General features: G+C 50.7%; 7 protein-coding genes across 7 annotated transcripts; 5 read left to right on the forward strand and 2 right to left on the reverse strand.

Annotated features, from left to right (window-relative positions):
* Positions 1–1200: 1200 nt before the first annotated feature.
* On the forward strand, positions 1201–3030 carry V8C40DRAFT_273066 (regulator of G protein signaling domain-containing protein; the record flags this gene model as incomplete). The annotated part of the gene is made up of 3 exons (XM_083220429.1): positions 1201–1260; positions 1518–2855; positions 2914–3030. The coding sequence occupies 3 exons, from the start codon at positions 1201–1203 to the stop codon at positions 3028–3030; spliced, it is 1515 nt and encodes a 504-aa protein (XP_083077237.1).
* Positions 3031–4398: 1368 nt separating this feature from the next.
* Positions 4399–5149, forward strand: V8C40DRAFT_236228 (uncharacterized protein). The gene has a single exon (XM_083214006.1). It carries the CDS (start codon positions 4530–4532, stop codon positions 4764–4766), a length of 237 nt encoding a protein of 78 aa, XP_083077238.1. The 5' UTR covers positions 4399–4529; the 3' UTR covers positions 4767–5149.
* On the forward strand, positions 4796–5846 carry V8C40DRAFT_262727 (uncharacterized protein; the record flags this gene model as incomplete). Its single annotated transcript, XM_083219387.1, has 2 exons — positions 4796–5458; positions 5523–5846. The coding sequence occupies 2 exons, from the start codon at positions 4796–4798 to the stop codon at positions 5844–5846; spliced, it is 987 nt and encodes a 328-aa protein (XP_083077239.1).
* A 406-nt stretch (positions 5847–6252) lies between these two features.
* On the reverse strand, positions 6253–7173 carry V8C40DRAFT_236229 (uncharacterized protein). Its single transcript, XM_083214007.1, has one exon. The coding sequence runs from the start codon at positions 7160–7162 to the stop codon at positions 6626–6628; it is 537 nt and encodes a 178-aa protein (XP_083077240.1). The 5' UTR covers positions 7163–7173; the 3' UTR covers positions 6253–6625.
* A 3341-nt stretch (positions 7174–10514) lies between these two features.
* On the reverse strand, positions 10515–13674 carry V8C40DRAFT_236232 (origin recognition complex subunit 4 C-terminus-domain-containing protein). Its single transcript, XM_083214008.1, has 4 exons — positions 12121–13674; positions 11909–12070; positions 11424–11852; positions 10515–11350 (listed from the first exon to the last, which is right to left on the reverse strand). The coding sequence occupies exons 1-4, from the start codon at positions 13522–13524 to the stop codon at positions 10772–10774; spliced, it is 2574 nt and encodes an 857-aa protein (XP_083077241.1). The 5' UTR covers positions 13525–13674; the 3' UTR covers positions 10515–10771.
* Positions 13675–16195: 2521 nt separating this feature from the next.
* Positions 16196–18051, forward strand: V8C40DRAFT_236233 (coenzyme A transporter). Its single transcript, XM_083214009.1, has 2 exons — positions 16196–16632; positions 16710–18051. Exons 1-2 carry the CDS (start codon positions 16405–16407, stop codon positions 17673–17675), a joined length of 1194 nt encoding a protein of 397 aa, XP_083077242.1. The 5' UTR covers positions 16196–16404; the 3' UTR covers positions 17676–18051.
* Positions 18052–18317: 266 nt separating this feature from the next.
* V8C40DRAFT_236235 (RNA pol II accessory factor, Cdc73 family-domain-containing protein) lies at positions 18318–20137 on the forward strand. The gene is made up of 2 exons (XM_083214010.1): positions 18318–19095; positions 19175–20137. Exons 1-2 carry the CDS (start codon positions 18514–18516, stop codon positions 19817–19819), a joined length of 1227 nt encoding a protein of 408 aa, XP_083077243.1. The 5' UTR covers positions 18318–18513; the 3' UTR covers positions 19820–20137.
* Positions 20138–20175: the final 38 nt, after the last annotated feature.

Genomic DNA, 20175 nt, shown 5'->3' on the forward strand with positions numbered 1-20175 from the left:
ACTTGGATCCTGCATTGCATTGTCCGTCTGTCCACAGAAACGCAAGACTCATACTCGTACATACATGGCAGGAGTTTCCGCGGTCGAAACAGTCTCTGAGTTCGTGCCCTCTCCTCTGCTCTGCCCATCTCTTTTTCTCTCTCTTCTCTCTCTGTCCCCTTCATCTCGCCTGCGTCGTCCCACTGCATCATCATCCTCCGCCTCCTCTCCCCATCCCAATATCCCAAAAGATGAAAGAGACGCATTGAAGTCAAAGCAACGCAGCCTTGACACAACGCTCGGCTTCTCCCGGGCCTTGTTCTCCTTGTCGAAGCTCCCTCAATCTCCCCCATCGTACCATTTGGTCGCTGCACGGGCTCTCGGAGGGGCCAGCGAAGTACCTGGTACGCCAGCCCGCGCTAGAGACCCCAGGCTCATGCGCTGGAGCCACTCCCCCCCTCCAAAGAAAACCCCCGTTCCACAGCGAGCGAGGGTGCAGCGTCCGTCCCCCTGCACTGCAAAGTACCCTCTACTCGTACATGTACCTCTTCTGCCAGGCCTGTTTTCAGCGTACACACCCCCAAAGGAGTTCTAAGGTCACCATTGATCTTTTTTATTCAAATCTCCCCAAACTTTCTAACTCTTTTCTCTTGTTCCCACCAGATGGCCGCCTTTTTGTCGCAACCTCTAAACACAATCGTCGAGCCTCTGCCTCCTTCATCGAGACAGCAACCCGACCGAACCCAGTCTCTCACGAGCGCCTCACGATCCCCAGCACCTGCACCAGCTCCCGCACCAGCAGAGCGTCGCTTCGAGGCCACCAAATCTCCACCACCAGTCTCACAGTCACGCCGCCACGCCAGCTCAGTCTCGATAGGCTCATCATCACTGCCACGCCACCAGCGGACCTCGAGCAGCATCCTCTCACGTGCGGCTGCCGCCTTGGATAGAACGCAAAGCGCCATTGCCAGCATCTCAGAGCCCGTCATCCGGAACCGCCAGTCCAACTCGACGCTTGCTCGCCTCTCGCTCACTGCGCCCTCTCATCAATTGAGGGACGAGCCCGCAAGCCCTGACCGGCCAACCGCCTTCAACTACCCGTCGAGCCAGTCTTTGCTGTCCAACCCGGGAGACGGCAAGCAGTCGTCCTTTTCATCCGCCCAGCACTCTCCCACCCTGCCTTCGACTGGCCTGTCCTCTGAATCCTCATCTCCAAACAAAATGCATCAGACATCCTCGCGCTTGTTGCGCATGACCGACGATGACCGGCCTTTCACAAGAGTACGTCTCATCTCACTTGAACCTCATCTCACTTACTCTTACCTTCCTCCTCCCCTCCCCTCCTTTTTTCCCCTTTAGCTACCACTGCTGCTTTCACTACTCATCTCAAGACATGTCGTTTTGCATGCATCACTTAATAGATAGACTGAGCCATTGACGAGGAATCCATCCAACTCTCTGTCGTCAAAATTTCCCTATATCTTTCATTTTCATCTATTTTTCGCAACGTGCTTTTATGCCTCTAACACGGGATACAGGATTTCAAGGATCTCTTCTCCACACTGATTGTCAGCCTTTTGCCTCTTGGTTCCCACAGAGTGCGATTGACCAAGGTGGACTACACTTTCTTGTCCGAGGATGCTATTAACAACCTGGGATCCCTCAAGTTCTCTCAGTCCAACCGCATGCCTGACCCCAAGGATCCCTCAAGAATCGTCACCACAACAACCACGACCACCTTTTCCATGGCCAAGGACATGGCTCGCTCAATCTGCCAAAGATTTGTCGAGGCCCGCTTCATTGAGTCTGCTGACGGAAAGATGCAGCCAGTCTACAACATGAAGGGCTCAGTGTGGCAGCTAACGGCCAAGGGCGTTGCAATTCTGGATCGATTTTGCTCTAGGAACGGCATTCAGCAGAAGCAAGTCGCCGAGCTAGTCAGCCTCCACTGCTGCTCTCTCGTCATCCTGGAGAGGGAGCAGCACAGCGACAAGATCCTCAGCGACAGAGGCACCGTCGAAGTCATCTTTCGCCGATTTGTCGGCGCCGAGACCCGCAATGTCAAGCCCAACGTGGCTGCAGCCGACTCGGACTCGTTGCACGATTATGAGGATGGCCTCACCGGTGTCAAGATGGCTAATGAGCGTCGGGTAAACGGAAAGGTGCACAAGGATACCTTTACCGGCAAGGCCACCTCGGATTGGTTGGTGGACTGCTGCACTATTGTGGACAAGCGAGAGGCCATTGAGATTGCGTCCCTCTTCGTCGAGTTTGAGTTGATAGATACTGTGGTCCAGGACAGATCGTTCATGCTGCAGAACCCCGGCTGTCATCTGTTCCAACCGACCAAGTATGCTGTCTACCAAATCTCGCAACGAGGAAAGGACGTGATCAATGGCACCAGCTCGCGCGGTCGCCCATCCGAGAGCGAGGCTGGCACTGGCTCACAGCGCAACGGCGTCGTTCGCGACTCCAACACGCAGCGTCTCGAGAAGATCCTCAACGACCCCGCCCTCCGCCTCCTGTTCCGCGAGAACCTGAGGGAAACGCACTGCGAGGAGAACCTCTCCTTCTACAAGGACGTCAACGACTTTGTCCAGAACTGTAAGACGGCTATCCGACAAGCCGAGGCCAACCCTTCCAACAACTCCATGGATATCATCAAGGAGATTATGGCTCAAGCCTACGGCATCTACAACGCCTTCTTGGCTCCTGGCTCACCTTGCGAACTCAACATTGACCACCAGCTGCGAAACAACTTGGCAACGAGAATGACTAAGGCTGTTGGCCAGGAGAATGGCATGATTGAGACGTTGCAGGAAGTCACTTCGCTATTTGAAAACGCGCAAAATGCCGTCTTCAAGTTGATGGCTAGTGTAAGTACTCTTAACTACAAAAATTTCATCCTCTTATTTGCTGACAATGCCATCACAGGACTCCGTACCCAAGTTTTTGCGCAACGCCAAGTATGAGCAGCAGCTGCAAAACTTCAACCTTGACGGCTCTTCACGAGGTGTCGAGCGGAGCCTGAGTCGCTCCAACCGAAAGTAATGGGCCCTTCAGGGCACATGCTCACGACGGATGACAGGCGTGTAACCAACACGGCCTTTCACGATTGCGACGATTCACCGGCATATGACTCGATATTTTTTCCGCATATTTTTTCCTCTGTTAATTTCCCTATTTGTTCCAGGGTTGACTATAATTTGCTTTGTCAAAGGGCGGCACGACTTGATACCTACTAGATTTCTGCTCTCATATCTGCATCGAACCGGTGTTCATAGTGTCATTTGCCACTTTTTTTTTTCCTGTTCTTGTTTTGCTCTCATTTGTTTTTCCCCAACTTTTCCCCGCTCCCAACATGTTCGTACACATCTTGTACGTACGACATGCCGCATTTTGTTCTCAGCTTTGATTTCACCGCCAGGATGGATTCTTAATGGTTGCTACGACCGGTTGAGGTTTTTTTTTTTATTTCTTCTTGATTTTATTTTGATTTGGACAAAAGAGAAAAAAAGAAGCAAGAGTGGAAGGCGTTCAAGGAAACCTGGTATAGAAGAGAGGTCACATGGCAACGAATACGGCACAACATGGCGGCTTGTTTAGTGTGTACTCGTTTTGTTCTATTTTGCAGCTGACTTTGCATTTCCGACAAAGGGGAAGAAGGGCTGGGGCGGACTGGTCGGAATTTGGGGGAGAGTGGACTTACGGCCGTGATGAAATGATGGCTTCGGGCTGGTCTGCGCGTAATCGGTATCGACGCGCTATACATTACCGAGGCAGGGAGAATAATATCGTGTGCCTGTACGGGCCTGTGGTGGAATTCGAGACACTGCGACGGCAACGGCAATATGGCGTCAACGATGGACAATTGCGAAGGCCTGCCGGCACAATGTATGTTTGAGTACCATGTATGTATGCTACAGTCCCCAAGGACTGCGATAAACGAGAATAAAGGCAATAAGCCCGAGTCAAAATCATGACTAGGAAATAAAATGCATAAACCCGCACGCGTCAAGAGTTCCAAGTGTATTGCGCCATACCGTGAAAGTGAATGTTTTTCTTGCCATTTGTTCGCCTGTGGGAATGAAGCAAAATGAGAGGCTGGGGCGGGCGGTTGCGGCAACGAAGCAACATATGAAAGACTGGCATGATGGGTAATTTGCTTTCGGCGGGTGGAGGAATGCGGGAAAAAGGACGATCGTCGCAATTGCTGGAGTTGAAGCATTCGTGAGGGGGTTGGGGCACGGACGAAGACGACGGGAAGGGAAGAAATGTCTGAGGCTGAGAAATGGGGAGACAGTCTATGTGCCTGTAAAGCGTACGCAATATGTTGGATATGTTTCTTCGGCACTTCTTTTCTTTTACTACTACTATTTTTGTTCCATTCTTTTTGCCCCATCTGCTTTTGGATTGTTGGCCAGCATGTCTTGGATGCAGACAGCGATTTGCCTCATTTGAGAGAGCATCTGATATGTTTTGTTTTGTTTTGTTTTGTTTCTGATGCAAGTGGATAGAGCGAGAGTGAGAGCGAAGAGGCTCTTCGCGTGATGCTCCTATGTTTTTGCCCTCGCCTTGAGAATTATATAAACCCCCCGTTGAGATGGCTTCAAGCCTTCTTCTTTTCTCTCTCCATCATTCGCATCAGCTTCACATTCGCTTTTCGTTTTCCCTTCACCACATTCGCTTTCTCTCTCTCTTCACTCTTTTTTGAGACCGAGATCTTTTTAATCAATCTACTACAATCCTCGTTTTTTGTAGTCGTCATTCGCTTTCTCGGCAATTAAAGTTGAAAACAAAAACACAAACAATCAAGATGCGTAGCGTCCAGGCTGTCCTCGTGTCCCTTGTCGGCTTCGCCGCCGCAGGCAACATCTACTACCCGTCCGCCAGTGAGAACCGGCCGGCGTACCCTGAGGCTTCGCCCTCGTACGTGCCTATTGACCCCTCGCACAAGGAGTGGGAGCACAAGGACTACGACGGCGAGAAGAAGGACGGCGAGGAGTATGACACCAGCTCCAACAAGGAGTGGGAGAACAAGGACGACAACAAGGAGGAGGATGAGCACAAGGAGTACGATGCTAGCTCCAACAACAAGGAGTGGGAGCACAAGGACGACAAGGAGGAGAACAAGGAGTATAACCCCAACCAGAAGGATGGCGAGGAGCACAAGGAGTGGGAGAACAAGGATGACAACAAGGATGGTGAGAAGAAGGAGTGGGAGCACAAGGACGACGACAAGAAGGAGTGGGAGAACAAGGACGACAAGGACAACAAGTATGATGGTCACTGGGACGGCCACGAGCAGTGGCAGAACCAGTGGAACAAGACCAAGTCGGCCTACACCACTACAAAGATTGTCTCTCAGTACACCACTTACTGCCCTGAGCCTACTGAAGTGACCGTCAACAAGAAGACCTACACCGTCACAAAGGCCACTACTCTGACCATTACCGACTGCCCCTGCACCGTCATCGAGGTAAATACCCCCCCCTTATACATACCCAACTATTATCAACACCATGCTAACTCTCATATCACAGCCTTGCCCTACCGAGACCGTCGAGCCCCCTAAGAAGTGGGACGGCAACAAGGAGTGGGACAACAAGGACTGGAACAAGCAGCCCGAGGACCCCAAGAAGGGCGAGTGGGACGGCAAGAAGCCCGAGGAGCCCAAGAAGACCGAGGCCGCTCCCTCTGCCTCCGCCAAGCCCGAGGACCCCAAGAACGGTTGGGACGGCAAGCCCCACGACGGCGGCGACAAGCCTCACCCTCCCCCCGTCACCGTCTCCGGCGCCTCCACGAGCTTCATTCACGTTGGAGCTGCCGTCTTTGGCGCTCTCATCGTCGGCGTCATGGCCCTGTAAACAAGCAACATCTCAACATGTTACTAGCATTGGGAGGAAGAAGTGCATGAGGATGATGATGATCATGATATCGGCATGAAGGAGGATGACACTTTTGGGTCGGGAGTCAACACACACGCAAGGGGGTTTAGAAGGATTGGGGTTAAGGGGGGGTTTTTCCAAAGGAAACAAAATACGGGTGCCCTTCTGCTATTTTTTGGAGATGTGTTTCTAGGTTGTTTTTTTATTCTTTGTTCTTTCTCTGGGGATAGAAATTTTTTTCGAACGTGAGCTTCTTTCTTCTACTTCTTCTTCTTATCAGGGGGTGATTTACTTCTTCTTCTTCTTCTTTTTTAATTCAGCATAGAAGGGCATCAAAGTGGGTGTTGCTTTTGCCGAGTGAAGAGTCCTTTTGTATGTTTCAAATGCAAAATCATTTTCTTATTACTCCTTCCTTTGCGCTGTGTAAAATGTGATTCGCAATGATTGACTTTGTGTCCGAATGCCAACTTTCCTATATGTGAGATGAGAGAGAGAGAGCTTCTCAACGCTAATAAGCCCTGTTTGAAATATATAAACATTCTCCCTTTTACCGCCAACGCCACGCATTCAACCCAAGGTGAATTCCAAACAAAGAAAAGATGGAATTCCTGTCGCTTTCTATTGCTTCCTGACCCATCATGTTATCCAGCACATGACATGAGACTTGAGGACCGATGTCCTCATAAATTATTACATCCAACTTTCGAAAATCAATCCATCACAACTTTGTCGAACTGGCGAGAAGAAGCACCAGCCGTTTACAGCAGCTCTGGGACATAGGCGTGCGGAGGCGTTCTCATTGACCGCGGAGCCATGGGCTCTGGCGGGTATCCATAGTCGACGCCCGAAGTATCTAGTTCCTGATCGCGATACTGAAACGCCTCTGTCGACAGCGATGCCATGGGCGGTGTTGGTGGTGTTTGCCATGAGGTTGGCCGCGCAGGCAGTGGCTTTCTCAGGTCGTCGAGTCTCAGCGACCTGAGTTGCTGCCCCTCGGCAGTTTGTGCGCTTGCAGGATACGGCGTCTGCTTTCGATACCGCATCTGGGCCTGCGATTCTATCAGCGGAGCACCCGACGAGGCAGCCTTTACAGACAGCGCCTCAATCAGGGTTCCGTGGGCCTTTTTGATCGTCTTCTTGATGAAGCTCGCCATCATGACGTTGCAGGTGATGACGACATCCTCCCGGATATACAGGCCGGACCGCGGCGCTCCCAGGCCCAGCTCCATGGGTTCTGGGTCTTCCCCCGGCTCGGAGCCCCCCACCGTCCACTTCTCGCGCAGGTCGACGCCCATCGGAGCGTGGCAGTGCGTCTGCAGGCCAAGGGGCAGGTCGTGGAAGGCGGCGGTATATGAGATGGCGCCGGTGACGAGCTGGCCAGGGAGGTACGAGATCTTGTCGGTGATGGAGTACCAGGTGCATACGTGCTCTTCCGGCAGGGCGTGGGGAGGAGGCGGGATGACGTGGCGGTCGGTGACCAAGGGATTCAAGTCGATCATGTCACGGTGGTTGTGGAGGAAGTCGATGGCGGTTTGGCGCGAGATGCCGGGGGGGAGGGGAGTGATGGAGGTGAAGACTGTTCGTTTCGACATGTTGGGCTGCGTGTAAGCTGTGCTGTGTCTGTGTCGTCTGTACTGTAGCTCTTTGCGTAAAACCTCCTCTGCGACTCGGCGCTGTGTAGCGACAGAATTCGATGGTGGAAAGAACAAGCCAAGAGAGAAGAAACAAAAAAAAGAGGCGCAGGGCGGATTTATTTGTTTCGGCCTTTGTCAAAAGAGCGAGCGGGTGATACAATGGCCTTGTGTCTGATATCACGAGCCCCCAAGCAAAGGCGCGGGGCGGTTTTGGTGGCGGGATGGGATGCTAAGCGGCGTTTCAGAGCTGAAGCAAGGGACACCAGCAGACTGACGCTAAAACCAGCGTCAAACGAATGGAGCTGGGCTTGTGCTGATCAAACAGAAGGAAGAGACGAAATAAAGAAGAAGAAAGAAGAGAAAGAGGAGAGAGAAGATGAATAGAGTTTAGGAGGTTTTGATTGATATCCGCAGTCAAAACTTGGGCTGGACTCGGCAAAGCCTAGCCTCCACTGCTTGCTTTTGTAATTGTAATGCGGCGCTGTTAATAAATAGCAGCGCTAGTGTATTAACCGCGATTTGAATGGGAATGATCCCGTAAGACTGGGATAGCCGCCGGAAATTGCTGCCCCGAAAAAAACGAAGATACGAAAGAAGAAAGCGCTGGCGATGACCCTTTTTTGGTTTCTTGGGCGGGCGAAAGAAGGGCTGGAGCGGCGCTTGTGCTGACAGGCGTCAGCCCGGGGTGGCTCTGTTTTGGTTTGGGGCCCTGGGTGGGATGGGGATAGCGGCAAGGGTATACCGTAGTTGGTTGTGTGTGTAATGCGCAGTATTAATATCTGCGGCTATTGATCAGTAATAATAATAGAGTATTCTTGTGGAATCTTTTGTTGGTTGATGCTTCGTAGATAGTTTGGTATGTTGGGCCGTAAGTCAGAAGTAAGTGGCTTGACTGATGAATGAACAGCTGTTGGATGGTAATTGGCACGTCCAGTCCAGTCCTTTGTGCTGCGTTGTCGTCGGCTCGGCGATTGGTTTGGTAGTCAGGTATTGAAAGGGCAGACACAGACTACCAGATCCGGGCAACGGCACGCATCCATGCAACGCTGCCAAATCGACGGGGTTTGGAGAGATGCAGCTTTGAATGGGCTTGGCTTGATTGGTTGGTGGAGAGTGATTCCAGTTTGGCTGCTGTCATTCAGGACGGACGAGGACGGAGCTCGGGAGATGTGGAGACTGTCGCACGTGAATTCCGGCTCGGTGCATACAAAATAAATCCATTAATTAATTAATATTGATTCAACTAACATCTACTATACTCGTACATGATATGCCCATCTTTGGACGTGATTGAATGGCACATCAGATTTACTCGCTACTTGCTCCCTCTCTGACCGTCATTTCAATCCTCTCTTCTCCTCAACTTCCTCTCCCATGTTCAAACTAAACAAATCCCCTGGTTTCGGTTTCGTCCATCTCACTCGTAAAACAAGCTACTCACCACCTTAGTCATCCGTTTATTCTTAGAATCTCTGATGTAAGTGACTTCCGGCCCCGTTTTAATTTGGAGGCTTGGACCAACCAAACTAAACCAGAACCAACAAGCTCACAGGGCTGAGCCAAAAAGAGGCTTCCTGGCTTGTCTTTTCCATTTTGCTCTTATCTTCTTCTTTTGCTCGTGAAAAAAACAGACAAAAAACCTCCGCTTACTTACCATTCGATATGGAGCAGCTGCATGCAATAGCAATGCAGTTCCCATATTGACATTTGCGGATGCTGCGGGTGCTGCGGTACGGAATATTTCTTGTCATCGATAATTCCACATCCGGCAGTAGTACTCCCACTACTCACAACGCACGTATAATACCGAAAGACCTGCAACGCAACAGTAGCATCGTGGGAATTGATATGCCGCTCTTAGGCAAATGCTGCTCGACCGACTCCCGCTAGCTTCACAGGCAGCCGTTATACGAAATACCGCTTTTGGAAGTTCGAGATTGGGTTGCACCGAGAGAGTTCGGGTGGGATATCCGAGGCTGATTCATGATGCATTAGCAGCCTTTCCGATGTGACTGACACCTGCTTTTGCTGGTCTTTTTTTCTCCAATTCTCCTTCTTTTCAATGTCGTAGTAATAATGCCTATCTATTGTTGATATGTAATTCCCTGGTTACATGCAGTTCGGCATCTACATTAACGCAAGGTAAGGGAGAATCGGCCTCTAGATTCATCCCGGCCGTCTCTCCCATGGTCTCTTCACCCGTCACAACATCTCCATCTTAACAACATTAAGAGCTGGAAAAGAAGAACAAACAATACAAAGAAGACAAAATAAAGAAGACCGGCAAACCGGTATCCTAAAGACCTTGAATCCCCGAACTAATATCACATCTCCCATTCCTCCAAAAAATACACGTATTACTTATTCCCCCCCTAGTAAATTAGCCCGGCTATCGCCCAAACCACAATTCCCATAAGCAACCTAAAAATTCCATTTGATTTACCCCGACGGCCGTATTAGCCAAGCCGCGCTTCTCCATACATTTTATTCCGCCCCCACTGATAAACACCAAACAATGCAAGGCTTGCTCGTATACTCGGCATATTCGCTTTATTGTCAACCCAAATCAAAGACAGAAATGAAATTTGTTCTTTTCTGATCCACTTTCTCGCCCCCTCCGAATAGACGCCGTTAACAAACTGCTGCGCGAGGGACGAGTAATCAGATGTTTAATACAACCTTAAAAAGACAAGGTGAGCACAAAATTCGAGGTTATCGGGCTCCTTTGAACCGGCCTGTGGACGCATCAATTTGTCCGGCCGAGCCCAGCACGGAGCAAATCTTCAATGAAGAGGCTCTTTAAAGGGGGATTTTGGTGAGCTTTTCGGAATTGCCTATGCTTGAGCCGCGGCAAAAAAGATTGACAGACAATCTTTGTTTGCTTAAAGATTTGGCATGTGGTAGGCAAGGGTCCTTTAGACTTAATCACTCGGCCGAGAGCCGCAATGATGATCCGGGCCATTTGTTTCGATTATGCTCTGCCGCCATGGCTTCATCATGAATGAGTTACAGTGATTAATGTATTTAGTATCATTTCTTGGAGTCATGCTTCCAGGAACGGCCCGTTCCCTCGTACCCCTTTTGGCTGTCTTGCGGTCTATCATGTGTGTATCTCGTCCTGCTCCGTACATGCTTATGCGTTTCCTCCTTAGTTTAGAAAAGAGGAAGAAAGAAAACAAAAAAATACAATAAACAAACAGATTCCCTTTGATCATGCCCAGAGCCCGTGTAGTAATCAAGAAAACAGAATCAGGACAAACCGACGTGAAATCATATCTCCTTGCACCACTTGGCCAGAACAGTGCTCAGCTTCGTAGCTACCGGAATCTCCTCCAGCGCCACGTCCACTCTCCACATCTTTGCTTCCAGGCCACCATGTCCCTGACTTCGGCTGCCTGCTCCCACGCCCGCCGGCACCAGCAATCCCAGCGTCACGAGTCGCTCCCATGCCACGGCCGCCACGCCCCTGCTCCAGACCCTCGCGTTGCCGCCCTGCGCAAGCATGCCTGCCGTAGCCGACTGTACGCGCTGCCGCCCTGCCAGCGTGCTGTACTCATCATATGCCATGGCAAAGTTGACCGTGTCCGTGTCGGCCACAATGTCGAGCCGAGCGGCGGCAATCAATAGCCCGAGATCCAGCTCTGACAGTGTCGATAGCAGGTGCAGTCGCGAATCTGGCGGCGCCAGCGACGTCAACTCTGAGCCGACGGCAGGAATGTTGAGGTTGGGATTGCCCGCCGTCAGCCATGACAGCGGCAAGATCCATTCATTGAAGAATGCCGACGGCGACTTGGTTGTGTAGTAGTGGTACTGAAGCAAGTCTTGAAATGCTCGCTGCTTGTAGAGATCCTGTACGCCAAGCCGTCATTAGCACATGAGCCCGTACGGAAAAGATTCCGAATGTGGGGGAAACTTTACTGACCTCAATCTTGTGATCCCAATACGCCTGGAACTCGCTGAATCCTTCAACGCTCTGGTCTAGTCCTTCTTCCTCTGGTTCGACATCCCCGAGCATGAGCCCCTGTCGACACACTTGCCAGAAAGCCGCTAGATTCTTGGGTAAAGACAAATAAATATACCGGTGGCTGAACCGGCTTTTGACTCTCTTCTCCAACATCTCCACCACGTCAAGGCGCGTTGTGCAGCCCAAGACGGCAATGGGCGCCTTTCGAGACTGTGCAATGTCGAACAAGTTGTACAAAAGCGTCTGCCTGGGATGAGTCGCAAACAGATCGAACTCGTCAATGATGAATATCACGGATTGCGACGTGACTCCCTCATCCAGTCCTAGGATTTCCGAAGGGTGGGACAGCAGTGCCAATAAGGACGCCATGGTGTCAGCATAGTTGGACTGTGAATAATTAGCAAGGTTTGAACATTAGCGGAGGACATAATATTACTACTCACCCGGGTCAGCAAGTCATCGTCAACCTGCATCTCTTTTCCAAGCTGCCTCCAGATTTCCTTCAGTGCCAGCTTGTCATCTGTATGGATGAATCCGTTGAGCCTAACAATATGGAAATCCTGTCGATGTTCCCGTGACATGTCCTTAACAATGTTGTTGATCATCTGAATGAGCCGTTAGCATCAACCCTGTTAGCAAGCAAATACATACATACCGTTGTTTTACCACACCCTCTTGGGCCAATGAGGAGCATAGAGTTTCCTTCGCCCGCCACTACAGTCTGCTCAATGAGCTGATGCGCCTTCTCGTACTGATCCTGCTGCCCAAACATGCGAATCGTCCTCCGGCCGTTGCATCGATCCAGGAGAACTCTCTGGAGGGTGCGCAAATGATGATCTAAGTTGGGAATCTCCGGCACCTCGACAACAGGAGCCGCCACTGAGTTGGCAGCTAATTCAGAAGTCTCCTCAGTCGGTTTCTTGGTCAGGCCCAAAACATCTTCTTGCGCGCACGACTTGCATAACCAATCGCCCTCTGGAATCTCTCGTACTCCGTAGCACATTTGATGGACGGCAAAGTCGCAGTTATCGCATAGAATAATCTCGTTGGGTGCTTGTGAGTCTGGTCTGGAGCACACGCCGCACACAATCTCATCTGTGGCAGCAACAACAGACTGGGCCTGCTTGGGCTTTCGACCAGGTTTCTTTTTGGCGCTGGGCCCTTTGGGCAAGTCCTCAAAGAAGACCTCAGTGGTGGCTTCGGCATCGACGCTCTTGTTAAAAGAAACATTCTTCTGCGGTCGAGGCCCCTCTTTCTTGGTCGGAGATAGGATGCTCTTTGGCGTCGATGTGGTACTCGTTGACTCAGCTAGTCTCTGGTTCAGATTGAGACTTCTGCTCTTCAGAGGACTGACGGTAGGGAACTCGTTTGTCGAAAGCTCGTCCGCTGTAGTATCAAGCATGCCATTGGAAAGCGGCATCAAGTCGAGACGCCTGATTGAGCGCACCGTTGAAGGCGATTCGTGAGGCGTGGCCACGGCTTCTGGTTTGGTCTCGTTTGCAATGACATCGATATCGTCCTCCGCCTCGTCCTCTTTCCTGGTTGTGTCTCTAGCTCCGCCTCGACCTCGACCTCGACCTCCTCTGCTACCTCTCCCACCTCTGCTGCCTCTTCCCCTTCCCCTGCCTCGACCTGAAGGCGCTGTCGATTCTGTTGTTGAGCTTGCATTTGGCACAGGGGCCGCTTTCCGCCTCCCTCCTCTCCCCCTTTTCGATGCCGACGGCTTGATCAAGTCTCCATTATCCCATTTCGTTCCAATTAGAGCTGCTAGCTTGATGGCTGGCTTACTCCTGTTCGGTGATGTTGTAGATAGCGGCAGCAGTGGCTTTGGTAAGGAGACGCCATTCCCCGCGGCATCGGTCGGTGTCTGCGTTTCGGCAGCCTTTTTGCCGTATCCAAAAACGCCCGAGATGGCCGAGGCGATGGTACTCAAGGCGCCCGGCGTCGTAGGGCCTGTGTTTTCTCCATCAATCCTGCGCTTCTTCGGCGTTGCAGCTGTATCGGCATCGTGATCGTCAAAACTTCGCTTTTGGCCTGCAGAAGCTGCATCGAGGTCCATCGTTTGGCCTGTGGCGGGAGAAAACACCAAAGAAATGCACAGCCTCGACAGCAGTGCTCTTATTAAAATGCCTAATGGTGCATTACGTGGTTTGAAGGCGGAAGGGGTCGCGATGTTTTGCCTACCCTTCGAGAATGGAGGTTGGCGATGGTTAACCTAGACATGTCAATTAATTTGAACGCGTGCAGCGCGTTTTCCAGTTGGTGGACGCGTTAATTTAGCGCCACAGCACCCCCAGTGCCCAATTAGGCAATTTGTTATGGTCACTGTATCAACCAAATGTTACCTCCAACCACTTACAACCTGTTATATAGGGAGACTTTTATCGTCATCTGCTGCTCAGAACTATATCGACATCCGCCGTTGGCTTCTTTTATATACCAACCCCCTATCATACCCAATCGCTTGTTTTCTCTCTCAATATTTAGAAGCGCTCAATGATAAGGAAGGCTGAAGCCAATCGTTTTATGATAGCGTGTAAAGTCAAGATAGTGTTATGTACTGTAATTCTTCCCTGTGTGCTCTTAACTCTGACTTCAACATGCGTCAGAAGCTGCTTGGGACCGAGGTGTTCTCATCTTGGGAGCTTGAAGTTCTTAAGCGACTAGGCCTTTAAAAGGTCTCGTCGGTTGCATCTTGATTGCTGTTTTGAGTTTCTAAGAAGTCATTGCGTTAATCCTACTGGAAGATGCCCCCGAAACAAACCTGTCGCTGGTAGATGCCTCTTGATAGTGCGGAATCTTTAAACTGTCATTTAGAGCTGAACGGCTGCTGCAAGGTTATCTCCAGCGTCTGCTACTGTACGAGGTGTTCTCAAAGGGTATGGGGAGAGATGTAGATGGGTTTGGAGGATTTCAACATGCTACCTAGCGGGATTATCTACTGGTGAACAAAGAAACTCTAGTTTTTGGAGGTGTCAAAGGCGTCCTATGATTGGAGACCTTTTCCTTATTTATGCATAGAGAAGTCGACGCTAGTCTCCATTTTGAGTGAACACCCCTTTTCTATACGCAACACCCGCCGTCCAGCTACCACAGTCGAAAAGGAAGAAGCCTACTCCCCATAACAAGGAACACTCTGTAAGGTTTGGGACTAGGAGATATCTTCGAGTCCGAGTTTTAGATATTTGCAAGCTTTGCGTACGCCCTTGGATGCATAGTCCGCCATCAAATTGTTGGACTCCAGAAGTCCTGTCGAATCTCTGCCTCCGGCTACTCTGTCAACCGGAAGTCATCTTTAATAAGGACTCAAATCCCCTTAATAGTATAGACTTTTAGCCATGTCTATTATTCTCACTATAGGCGCCTTCTACAGGGCCGTGCTATCAAATAATGGGCTGCTGCTAAGGAGAAGATGTAGTAGCTGGGATGGTCAAAGAAGGATGTTAGATGAAAATATAGACATTTCATCTTATCATGTTGAGTAATGAGTTTGAGAAAAACTTTAATTTCCTCCTAGTAGCTTTACAATGAAGATCTATCACTGGAGAATAGGTTGATCTCGGGTGCTAAGTTGCAAGGAGTGAGCTGATACATTAACAACTTCTACTGCCGAATCCATCAAAGCCTATTGGAATTAATATGAACATCTCCTCATAATACAGAGAACAGAGCTGATTGATACCTCTCCAGCACTGATGTATGAGATAGCGTTTTAGTGAAATATTGGCGGAATTGCCTCAGGTCAAGTTAGAGACCCTGCTGATCATTGGCGAGCGCAGTAGGAGATTAATGATGCTATGAGTTGTGGTATATTTGAGGCATTTCAATTGCGATAAATCCTCTTGAGTATGACTTGCTATTCTCCTTTGCCCAACACGTAGACATATAGCCGAGTTCACCCGATGACGCCGTTTTGAAGGGCTTTGGCTCGGTATTGCTTTACCACATTGTGCGAGCTCGACAAATACTATTCAGTATGCTAGAGGCTTGTTTCGGCAAAAAATATAGAAGATACACGCATCATGAACTCTGTGGAGGAGTCTGGGGAAGTGGGCCGAGTCCTTGGGGAAATCTGCCCACGTTCTTGGTTGGTGACTAGACCCCAGCTTTATCGTATGACCAGCTCACGTTGTGTCCGGGGCACGAGCTATATGGGTGGCGGTTGATTCTTTTCTTCCTTTGCAAATTTTAATTCCTGAAGTAAGGAATTTTCGGTCGACGGGTGAACAAAGTGCCAACAACTAACTGTTTTGTTCTTCAATGGAGAATATGCAATAGATAGGGAGGGTTTTGGCATGTGATTGAGTTATTGATTGCTCGCCTACCAACCAATTAGGCAATCTATCTGCAACCTAATTTACTCTTTTAAAGCCCATATTCTAATTCTGCCTCGCTTCTTCAATTCTAAAGTGATTAATTGGTATTTGTAACCCGTGACAAAAGAGCCGTTGTCGCAGCTGGACGCCCAATGGGTGTTCACGGCACAACGGCTCTACACTCGGTATTTCTCGGCTCGGCAGCACTCCAGCTTTTCTCCAGCGGTCCGGAGAACCCCACGCCCTGAACAGCTCCCCTCAGAGTAACCCCTGAGTGACTTGGTCACATGGGCAGTCAACGTGCGTCAGCCCAGGTACCGCACAGGTATCGCCAAAGTGCGCACAGGCGCATGACGTCTCTCGGAGCCGGAGTTTCGATCCGCTATCGATTCTTCACCAACTTTTTGTTTTCCTGGATCCTTACAATCATTTGCCCCTTAGCATTTGCTCGCTAAGCCGTTCAACCGTTGCTGCGACTTTTCCTTTTGTTTTTTGCATCCTCCTTTTTCGCCCTCCTTATTTTGCTTCAAGAATCCGAAAATATCCCCCCATTCGACTTCTGCGGGCATGTCGTTCCCATAGACTCTCTTGGTCATCGCAAAACTATCCGCCACTGCGCCGCAATGCCGTCCGCCTATGCGGATGCGGGCTCCATGGCCGACATAGCACGCGACAAAGCTCGACAGCATGGCGCGACTGTGGTTGGCACTGCGGCTTCGGCTCCTGCTCCGAGAAGAAAAGAAGCTGTTATTTCCACTGCCAACGACGATGCCGTGGCCGCGCGCGCAAAGACTCGCTCATGGGACTATATCTGGAGATCCGGTGTCGCCGGAGGTATCGCTGGATGCGCTGTGAGTTTGTTCGCTTGGGAAGGCCGAATCAGTCGAGATATGCAGGAATTGGTTTTTGCTAACCGCTTCACGAACAGGCCAAAACGACAGTGGCGCCTCTCGATCGCGTCAAAATCCTCTTCCAGACCAGTAATCCTCAGTTCGCAAAATACACCGGCTCCTCGTTTGGAGTCGCTTCCGCGATGAAAGACATATACCTTCATGAAGGCGGCAGAGGGCTCTTCAGGGGCCACTCAGCCACACTCCTCAGAATTTTCCCCTATGCCGGCATTAAATTCCTCGCCTATGAGCAGATTCGCAACATAATTATCCCTGACAAGAACCACGAGACGCCATTCAGACGGCTGATCAGTGGCAGTCTTGCCGGCGTGACCTCCGTCTTTTTCACATATCCCCTAGAAGTTGTTCGAGTCCGTCTCGCTTTTGAAACCAGGAGAGATGGCCGGTCATCCTTGACATCGATTTGTCGCCAAATCTATAACGAACACCCCGTTGAAAAATCCCGAACACCAAAACTGCCAAATACACCTGGAATTGCTGCAGCCGTGGACTCAGCCACCTCCGCCGTCGAATCCGTTGCACCACGAGTCGGCCTTGTGAATTTCTACCGAGGATTTGCTCCCACTATGCTCGGCATGCTGCCGTATGCTGGTGTGTCCTTCCTCACTCACGACACCATGTCCGACCTCCTGCGCCATCCTTCCATCGCTGAGTATACGACTCTGCCGAAAAAGAAGAACCATCCAGAAGGCAAGGCGGCACCGCTTCGGTCCTGGGCCGAACTTACAGCCGGAGGCGTAGCCGGCATGATTTCTCAGACGAGCTCTTACCCTCTAGAGGTCGTGCGACGACGCATGCAGGTTGGCGGCGCTGTTGGCGATGGCCGAAGGCTACGAGTCGGAGAGACGGCGGCTATGATCCTCCGGGAGCGCGGCTTCAAGGGCTTTTTCGTCGGCCTCACGATTGGATATGTCAAGGTGATTCCCTTGGCGGCGGTGAGCTTTTACACCTACGAACGCATGAAGCTTGTTTTTGGTATATAAAGAAAGAGGAAAACGAAGGCACGGCTGTACTGGCGTTGGCGAATTTTTTTGTCTTTTTGGTTGTAAAGCATTACGTGTAAAGATTTCTGTTCTTTGTTCATTTTTTCTGTTGCTCTCTATTTTGTATCATTGAGCCTCCAAGGGTACCTCGAAAGGACGGAGTTGAGGTTGAGCCCGCTTAGAGTGCGGGACATGGTGGGATTGGTTACATGTAAAACAGCTCACAGCGTTTTTGTAGAATGCAATAGAGTTGCATTCAATGCATTCAGACGTCCGGTACCAGTAATGGTGATTTGTTAAGTTGATGTAACTCTTTTTACCAACTGAGTATGTGTGAGGTGGCGCTGCACCACCTCAAGTTTTAAACTGAGCTGCTTGGATTTAACATCCATCCATGTGAAACGCACTGGCAAATAGTTGACAGTGCCTATACTCACTACTATGCAACATATATTACATAAATAGAAGTTTAGAAATCATTTCACTGGATTTTCACTTTTGAACCATGGTTTAAAAGTCCCTCCAATGGGCACCGTCTGAGCTGTGCTGGCTGGGAGTCAAGCTGCAATCTAATTGGCCGACACGGCGCTGCAGCTTTTTAGCCTCCCTCAGCCTTGCTGCGTTACAACCTCTCTTCACCAACTTACATCTCCCAACAAGGCATCGCCCCCCTACAGCCTCATCACCAGCGGGCCTCTTCTCTCAATGCTACGCGGCGCATCAATTGACCTCTCATAATCAACTATCGATAGCACCGCCCGCTTCCATCTCCCCCAGTTGAACGCCTCTCTTACAAAGCTCGGATCCTTTTCCCACCCTCGCGCCTCTCGCGTCCATCATGGCGCCCACTGACCACGATCCCCTCCTTGTCCTTCGACAGTCCATCTCGAGCAGCCAGCCCTTCATCCCCAGCGCGTCTGCCGATGCATCGGCGCCCGAAGTCCCTCTCTCCAAGGCCACGCACCTGCAATTCACAGGGCTCTCCCTCTCCTTGCCGATAGACTCGCCCACGCGCTTCATCTCGAGCGACAAGCCCGTCGATCTGCGCAGTATCTATTTTGCCTGGCTCAACCGTGAGCTTGCCATTCCAGAATACAATGCCTCGGCAACAACACTCAACGACGACCTCGCCGCCAACGGGTCGAGCGGCAAGGTGCAGAATTTGGGCTTCATCGAGAGGCTAGATCTGATTACTTGGCTGGAAGGTGCTAGTGAAGAAAGCGAGTACATCAAGCCACTGGCCGGTGATGCGAGTGCGGCGGCTGCTGGAGCGGCTCCGTCATCCAAGACTGGCGGTGCGGCTTTGGCTGCGCAGGCGAGGTCCGGCAAGGGGACAATTGACCCGCGGCTGGCGAGCGTGTACGATGGCGAGCGCCGGATGGGCGACCGGAACACGGTCCTGAGGGGCATCAAACCCACGGTAAGTGAATCGATGCTTTACTTGAAGCTGCTTGTACGCCGTGCACCACCCGTGGACACTTGACTGACGCTGCTTTTAGGATTTTTCCCACGTCCGAAAACTCGCCATTCCCTTTATCCAAAAGAAGTCACAATCCTCATCCGCTATTGGCTCAACGCAGTCCCTCTCTATCAATCAAAAGGGCCCCTCCCGACGCCCCGATCCCATTATCCTGCTTTCTCCATCCGCCTCGTCTCTACTGCGCATGTCTAATGCCCGGTCCTTCCTCGAGGACGGCAAGTTTGTGCCTCCTGATGCTGGAGCGTCCACTGCCTCGATGCTTCACGTCCAGCGCATCATTCCCGGCATCGACCCCAACCGACCTATGCGCTTCATCCTTGTCGAGGGGTCGGAGCAGTTCAAGCCCGAATACTGGAACCGCATCGTTGCGGTGTTTACAACAGGCCAGACGTGGCAGTTCAAGAATTACAAGTGGAGCAATCCCAACGAGCTGTTTAAGCACACCATGGGCGTGTTCGTCGGATGGAGAGGCGACTTGCCGCCGGATAATATCCGCGGCTGGGGCCATCGTGTCATGAGCACCAGTGTGGACCGCTGGCGAGGCGAAGACGACGTTGCCTCGCGATTTAGAGATAAGGAGGTTGTGGAGTATATCTGGAAATCTATTGAGATGAACATGCGGAGCAAGGGATGGAGGAAAGACGCTGCTCCAACGTCGATATAAGCCGAAAACCTGTCGGTCCTTTGGGCAAGGTTGAAAAAGGATGGGAAATAGTGAGTGGTATCAAAGGAATTGGAAAGGATGAACGAAGATGCCAAAGATGCCTCAAAGGTGCGAGGCATTACCGGGGCTATTGGTGGGTTGGGAGAGAATGTACAACAAACTCAGCACGTATACATTTTTCCTTGTTCGTTTTGGAGCGACGGCGTTTTGGTTTTTTCTTTCCTTTCACTTTCTTTTCTGACAAAGGGTAGAAGAGAAGAGTGGGAGGACGAGTAAAAGTAAGATAATAAAGAAAATGAAAATGAAAGAATCTATTGCCATTTTTAGCCAACCAGATGAACAATTGTAACGAATGT

Source organism: Trichoderma camerunense (assembly GCF_050948025.1).
Source record: "Trichoderma camerunense strain CBS 138272 chromosome Unknown V8C40scaffold_3, whole genome shotgun sequence".
Taxonomy (NCBI): domain Eukaryota; kingdom Fungi; phylum Ascomycota; class Sordariomycetes; order Hypocreales; family Hypocreaceae; genus Trichoderma; species Trichoderma camerunense.

What these genes read in the sequence shown, in the direction of transcription:
- V8C40DRAFT_236228 (XM_083214006.1), top strand. Translation starts at nt 4,530, where the DNA reads ATGCTCCTATGTTTTTGCCCTCGCCTTGAGAATTATATAAACCCCCCG.
- V8C40DRAFT_236232 (XM_083214008.1), bottom strand. Translation starts at nt 13,524, where the DNA reads ATGGACCTCGATGCAGCTTCTGCAGGCCAAAAGCGAAGTTTTGACGAT. An exon ending in ACGATGACTTGCTGACCCGG is followed by an intron (nt 11,853 to 11,908) that starts GTGAGTAGTAAT and finishes AATTATTCACAG; the next exon opens with TCCAACTATGCTGACACCAT. An exon ending in ATTGGGATCACAAGATTGAG is followed by an intron (nt 11,351 to 11,423) that starts GTCAGTAAAGTT and finishes CTTGGCGTACAG; the next exon opens with GATCTCTACAAGCAGCGAGC.
- V8C40DRAFT_236235 (XM_083214010.1), top strand. Translation starts at nt 18,514, where the DNA reads ATGGCGCCCACTGACCACGATCCCCTCCTTGTCCTTCGACAGTCCATC. An exon ending in TGAGGGGCATCAAACCCACG is followed by an intron (nt 19,096 to 19,174) that starts GTAAGTGAATCG and finishes CGCTGCTTTTAG; the next exon opens with GATTTTTCCCACGTCCGAAA.
- V8C40DRAFT_236229 (XM_083214007.1), bottom strand. Translation starts at nt 7,162, where the DNA reads ATGGGCGTCGACCTGCGCGAGAAGTGGACGGTGGGGGGCTCCGAGCCG.
- V8C40DRAFT_236233 (XM_083214009.1), top strand. Translation starts at nt 16,405, where the DNA reads ATGCCGTCCGCCTATGCGGATGCGGGCTCCATGGCCGACATAGCACGC. An exon ending in GAGGTATCGCTGGATGCGCT is followed by an intron (nt 16,633 to 16,709) that starts GTGAGTTTGTTC and finishes CTTCACGAACAG; the next exon opens with GCCAAAACGACAGTGGCGCC.